At 35.2% G+C, this 6,653-nt stretch overlaps 1 protein-coding gene across 1 annotated transcript; it reads left to right on the top strand.

The window, feature by feature from the left end:
* The first annotated feature begins 1,011 nt into the window (after window positions 1-1,011).
* On the top strand, window positions 1,012-6,027 carry LOC115994209 (histone H3-like centromeric protein CSE4). The gene is made up of 2 exons (XM_031118273.1): window positions 1,012-1,512; window positions 5,099-6,027. The coding sequence occupies exons 1-2, from the start codon at window positions 1,105-1,107 to the stop codon at window positions 5,771-5,773; spliced, it is 1,083 nt and encodes a 360-aa protein (XP_030974133.1). The 5' UTR covers window positions 1,012-1,104; the 3' UTR covers window positions 5,774-6,027.
* The last annotated feature ends 626 nt before the right edge of the window (window positions 6,028-6,653 follow it).

Here is a 6,653-nt window from a genome sequence, read left to right on the forward strand (position 1 = left end):
GCACCAATCTATTTTATTTTTTCCACATATACATACATACATACATACATATATATATATATATATATATATGATGCATACTTCACCCAAATATTTCATAAAATAACACTTGCCCCACTCTCAAATATTTCATGAAATGACACTTCTTGTTGAGATTTTTATAAATCATTTATAAATCTCAAAGGGGGAGTATCATCATATAAATCGTTTCCTTTCTTTTATAGTTTGGGTAAAAATATATTTTAAAATGAAAGGTTTTTTTTTTTTTTTTTCTTTGGTGAAAAACCAAAATGAAATATTTTGTTAGAGAAGTTACAATGTGAAAATGCATTGAATTATATATTGTATTTATATATAAATCTGAATGGAAGGAGTGTTATTTCTTGGAATGTTTGATGAAGTCTAATTTTGCGAAACCTTAACGGAGGATGATATAATTTAATCTAAAAATTATTTGCAAATTTCCAAGTCTAACGTGGGTGCTCTAAAGTCTAATTGTTATTTTTATTTTTACTATTATTTACTCTTTAAATAATTTATTATTTATCAGTGTTAAACTCTTTGAGGCCTTGGTCAGATTTTTTTTTTTTTTAATGACCTAAGCTACTTTCCTAAACTAAGAGAACCATAATTTAAATCCTCCATTTTCTAATCACTCTCGAATTAAAAGAAAGAAAAAGAATGAAATTGGGCTTGAGGCTCTAACTATTTTGTGGACATCTTGAAGGGTCCAAACTCCAAACTAACTAGGCCCAACAAAAGATTTATAGAATTTCACCGCCAGGTCCAAAAGGTTAAAAATTTCAGCCTAATAGTAATAAATCCCGCGAATAGAATTCACAAACAAATCCTATTGGTCAATTCATAGTGCCACGGATTACAATCCGTGTCACTGTCCTCCACACAAATCTACACCGTAGATTACTCGACCAAATCAACGCTCCAAATTCACTCTCTCAAACTTTCAAAACTCCCGCCTCTCCAAAACTACATTACAAATACCCCCCCAAAACCCTTTGTCTTCACATCACAACAATCAAACTCACTTTCTCTTCACTTTTCCCTCATTTTCCCACCAACCAAACAGATCTTTCTCTTCTCCAAATGGCTCGTACCAAGCAAACCGCTCGCAAGTCCACCGGAGGCAAGGCGCCAAGGAAGCAGCTGGCAACAAAGGCCGCCAGGAAGTCAGCTCCGGCGACCGGAGGAGTGAAGAAGCCACACAGGTTCAGGCCCGGAACCGTGGCTCTGAGGGAGATCAGGAAGTACCAGAAGAGCACGGAGCTTCTGATCCGAAAGCTCCCTTTCCAGAGGCTGGTGAGAGAGATCGCTCAGGACTTCAAGACCGACCTCCGATTCCAGAGCAGCGCCGTCGCGGCTCTACAAGAAGCCGCCGAGGCTTACTTGGTCGGACTCTTCGAGGACACCAACCTGTGCGCCATTCACGCCAAGAGAGTCACCATTATGCCTAAGGATATCCAGCTCGCTAGGAGGATCAGAGGCGAGAGAGCCTAGAGAGAGAGAGAGAAAGTTGGTGTAGTCGATTTAGATCTGTGTTTAGGTTTTCGTTGTTTAGATCTGGAATCTCTGTTTTTATCTCTTTGTTATGTTTGTGTAGAATTGTGGAAATCTAATATCTAATTAGATTGCTTTAGCTGTGTTCAATATCAATATCAATTTCAATTTGAATTTGATGTGAGAATGACTCCTTGGAAGTCAATTTGAAAAACTGAGTTTGTTGCTGATGCTTGTGTGTTGGGTTCTAATGGCATTGGTTGAATGCAATGCATCCCCAAAATGCTGGTTATGCTTGTATATCCTTTCTTTTCTGTTTTTTAAACGATTGTAAGTGTTTTAGTCCAATGGTCTTGAATTGGGTCTCAGGCATATAATAGAAATGATAGTCACTTATAAGAAAGTCTTTAAACTTCAGTGATTGCAAATTGATCGACTTGAAGTGGCAATTACTGATGTTTGGATTGGAAGGAGATAGTGTTTGGTTTCTTATGATTAGGCCACAATCATAAGATTCATCACTGTTTGTGAGAATACAAACTTTCTTGGAATAAACTACTTATTAGACAAAACTTCGCACCAAATTGATGGGTTTTGCCACTCCCTAAACTAATAGGACTTCAAAAGTACAAAATATTTAACTAAGAAAAATAAGGGAACAAGCAATGTAATCACAATATATAGATATCTTAATTCAAAATTCAAGTTCATACAAATAAGAAAAATTCAAGTCACACAAACACCTAAGTTAAATTACAAAACTATACTTTGATAATTCATGTGAGGCAAACGCACTTACAAACATGAAGTTATCCTTCCATTGACTGGGTATGTGAATCAAGTTTATCAGATTTTTTGTTGTCCTTTGTGATAATACTTTTAATCTTTATTTATAGTAGACAAAACAGTTATTGCACTTCTCCTTATTTTTTGGTAACTTCTATTGCTCTCAGACTTAGTGGATAACTGACTGATATTTTCTTATTATAACAGGTCACACAAGTTTTGCTTTTTGGGCCAGGCTTACGCTGTTCAAAATTTGGGCCACTGATCCAAATTTGGGCCACATGAACAATATTTATTTTTTTATTTTATTTTTAGCCTAACAATCACCTACTTAATTGGTCAGTGATTTGGTTTCATTGCATTCTACATGTTTTTCATTTCTTTAGGGTGAGAGGGAAACACTTCTGTCTTTTGTTGCAATTTTGACTTTCATATATTTTGGCTTGAATGTGTGGAGATTTATTGCAAAGTGTTTGATACTTTCATCTTTTAAGTGTTGAAATTATTATCTAATAAAACTATTGTAATGATATATTTTAGCCGCAGCACTTTGACTAATGGTTGACAATGTGATTATTTGGGTTTTGATTTGCATGCGGTGAAATTGACTTTGTAAATGAGAGAGATGGTAAATTGCCTAACTTGATGTGATATCATAATTTTGAAATTTTACCGTGCTAGTGGTGAGACTAGGCTGTGTTTGGTTCGCGTAAAACCATTTTCGGAAAGGAAAACGTTTTCATGTGTTTGGCTGTCACAAAATTCATTTTACGGAAAATTAATTTTGGTGTTTGGTTCATTTAATCATTTTACTAGAAAATGCACAGAGAGAGAGAGAGAGAGAGAGAGAGAGAGAGAGAGAGAGAGAGAGAGAGAGAGAGAGAGAGAGAGAGAGAGAGAGAGAGAGAAGAGAGAGCCCAGATCAAAGAGAGAGAGAGGGATGATCGCGCCTCGCCGCATCGACGAGCGTCGCGATCGACGATCGCGATCGCGCCGCTCGTCCGACGAGCGCGCTCGTCGATCGCGCCGCTCGTTGGCGCGGCGAGGCGCGATCGTCCCTCTCTCTCTCTCTCTCTCTGATCTGGGCTCTCTCTTCTCTCTCTCTCTCTCTTTTTCCGGAAGTAATTTGAAGTGAAAATGAGGGGAGTAAATAATTTCCGGGTCAAAGGTGAAATTCGTGGTCAATCGGAAATCATTTTCCGGAAAATAGTGTTTTCCGTGACAGCCAAACAGATGGATTTTCCGGAAAACGATTTCTGAAATTGGTTTTCACCCAATTCAAACGCAGCCTAACAGAGTTTACATTTTGAGTGTGTTTATCAGATTGATTGAAAAAGTAAAGAAAAGTAATTTGCACTAGCCCTTTTTTTTTTTTTTTTTTTCATATATATAAATTACTCATACTTTTCCAAAATGTTTCATAAAATGACACTTGCCCCACTCTTAAACATTTCTTGGAATGACACTTCTACTTGAGAATTGAGATTTGCATAAATGAAACATATAAGTATATACCCTCTCACATCGTTACTTCCCAGCACAATATTTAATATCTAGAAATGAGTTATAAGTTTGTAAAGAGAAGTACCATATGTTTACAAACCTAAAGGGGAGTATCATTTCCTTTCTTTCATAGTTTGGGTAAAAATCTTTTTAAAAAAAATGAGATATTTTGTTAGAAAAGTAACCGTTTGAAATTGCATTGGCTTATTTATAGCATTTATATATAAATCTTAAGGGTGAGAGTGTTATTTCTTAGAATGTTAGGGAGTCTAATTTTGCAAAACCTTAAACAGAGGATAGTATAATTTATCTGAAAAATTATTTGTAATTCTGCAAGTCTAACATGGGTGTTCTAAAAGTTAATTTTATTGTTATTTCCTCTTTAGCTAATTTATCAGTGTTAAACTCTTTAAGGCTTTGGTCAAGATCGTTGTAGTTTAGTGACATAAGCTGATTTCGTACATTAAAGGAGAACTGGAATTCAAAATTTCGAATCCCTATTTTTCATCACTAAGGGTACGTTTGATACATTGAATGGGAAATACGACAGGAATTGTAATCTGTATTACTAGGAATAAAATGTGTTGTAATGTAATAACTAAACCTATTCATTAGTTTGGTTGTGAGTTATAATTTTAGAATGAAACTTAACATTTATTTTAGGAAATTTCTTACTCATACAATTATATTTTCTTAAAAATTATTATTTTTAAATTTAAGAGAGATAAGTGTTATTTTTTATGATTTTTTATTTTATTTTTTATAATTGTTAGATGTATATGGAAAGTTTGTTTACTTGGAAATATATTAAATTTTGAAATTATTGCACTTATTAAGGAATAACTAATACAACCTTTTGAAGAGGAATAATTATTCCTTATTTTGAAGAATAACTATTCATAAGGAATGATTATTCTTTGTAATAAAAACACAACCAAACTAAAGAATAACTAAACCATAGGAATAACTATTACATTATAGTACCTATTACAGTCTACCAAACATGCCCTAACGATTGAAAGAACATAAAAAAAGGAAAAGAAAAAGAAGGAAATTGGGGGTTGAGGCTTTAACTATTTAGGGGACATCCTGAAGGGTCCAAAAATAACTGGGCCAATGCCCAAAACCTGAATTGAAAACTGAGAAATTGTCACCGCCAATGTGTTCCCAAAATAAAAAAACAAAAACCAAAAGATTAATAGAATTTCCGCCAGTTCAAAAGGTTAAAAATTTCAGCCTAATAATAAATCCCGCGATTAGATTTCACAAACAAATCCTATTGGTCAATTCATAGTGCCACGGATTACAATCCGCGTCACTTACTTCCAAACAATCCTCACCGTACATTACTCCCCCTAATCAACGCTCCAAATTCACTCTCTCTCAAACTTTCAAAAACGCCCCAAAAATTTCACAATCTCCCGCTTCTCCATTTTCCCCAAAAACCACACTACAAATACTCCAAACCCTTTCTCTTGACATCACAACAAACAAACTCACTATCTCTTCACTTTCCCCTCATTTTCTCACCAACCAAACAGAACTTTCCCTTCTCCAAATGGCTCGTACCAAGCAGACAGCTCGTAAGTCCACCGGAGGCAAGGCGCCAAGGAAACAACTCGCAACAAAGGCCGCTCGTAAGTCAGCTCCGGCGACCGGAGGAGTGAAAAAGCCACACAGGTTCAGGCCAGGAACGGTGGCTCTGAGAGAGATAAGGAAGTACCAGAAGAGCACGGAGCTTCTGATCCGAAAGCTCCCTTTCCAGAGGCTGGTGAGAGAGATCGCTCAGGACTTCAAGACCGACCTCCGATTCCAGAGCAGCGCCGTCTCGGCTCTACAAGAAGCCGCCGAGGCTTACTTGGTTGGGCTTTTTGAGGACACCAATCTGTGCGCCATTCACGCCAAGAGAGTCACCATCATGCCAAAGGATATTCAGCTCGCTCGGAGGATCAGAGGCGAGAGGGCTTAAGATTAGATAGACGGGTTAGATCTTGAAAAAAAACTACTACTTGTCGTTTTTTTTTGATTAGGCGTTTGGGTAGTTTGTGATGATGTGAATCTGTTTTGGGAAAAACAATGTAATGGTTTTTAATATTTGAATTTAGTATTAAAAAAAAAAAAATCGAAAGTTTCGTGTGTTTGACGAAATGTTTAAAAGATTGTTTTTATCGTGAATGTTTAGAGGCCATTTATGTTGGGTTGATGTGAGGTTTTTTTGTTAAACATAGGGTTTTTTATTAGATTTAGGATGTTATACTAGAGAGCAAATGGTCTTATATTTAGAGACTAAAATGGGACATGTCTTTGATACAATGCTCCATTGATTATTTGTTGCATAGAGAAAAAATAGAAGGAAATTTAAAAATATATAAAAAATTGCCAAGATCTGTGTCAAAACCCTACACAATCTTTTTGACACATGGGAATCAGAATGTTTTGGCAAAACTGGTTTACTTTGTCTTTGTGAACCTAAATTAACTGTTAAATTGCTCTCTCTCTCTCTCTCTCTCTCTATCTTTTTTTTTTTTTTTCATTGCAAAATGCTAACTCCTTATCTTAAACTGGCTCTATTAGGATTGTGATTGTTCTAACCAAATGTTACTTTAATGCTAAATTGATTCAAGAAAAATTGGCTCAGTGCATGATGTGAGATGTTAAAAGTATTAGCATTAGAAAATGCTACCTTATTTTATTTTATCATTTTAAAAAGTTATTTTATTACTTATATCATATCATTTTATAATACTTGAAGTATCCCAGAATTCTATTATATTATCATTTTATTAAAATATTACTTTTTAAGTTCAAAAGCAAATTATTTTATCATTTTTTAAGTCCAGTATCGATCT

This window comes from Quercus lobata, chromosome 1 (genome assembly GCF_001633185.2).
Source record: "Quercus lobata isolate SW786 chromosome 1, ValleyOak3.0 Primary Assembly, whole genome shotgun sequence".
In the NCBI taxonomy this organism is placed as follows: domain Eukaryota; kingdom Viridiplantae; phylum Streptophyta; class Magnoliopsida; order Fagales; family Fagaceae; genus Quercus; species Quercus lobata.

Coding starts and splice junctions, on each gene's coding strand:
- LOC115994209 (XM_031118273.1), top strand. CDS start 1,105: ATGGCTCGTACCAAGCAAACCGCTCGCAAGTCCACCGGAGGCAAGGCG. Junction 1,513..5,098: donor GGATCAGAGGCGAGAGAGCC/TAGAGAGAGAGA, acceptor GTCAATTCATAG/TGCCACGGATTACAATCCGC.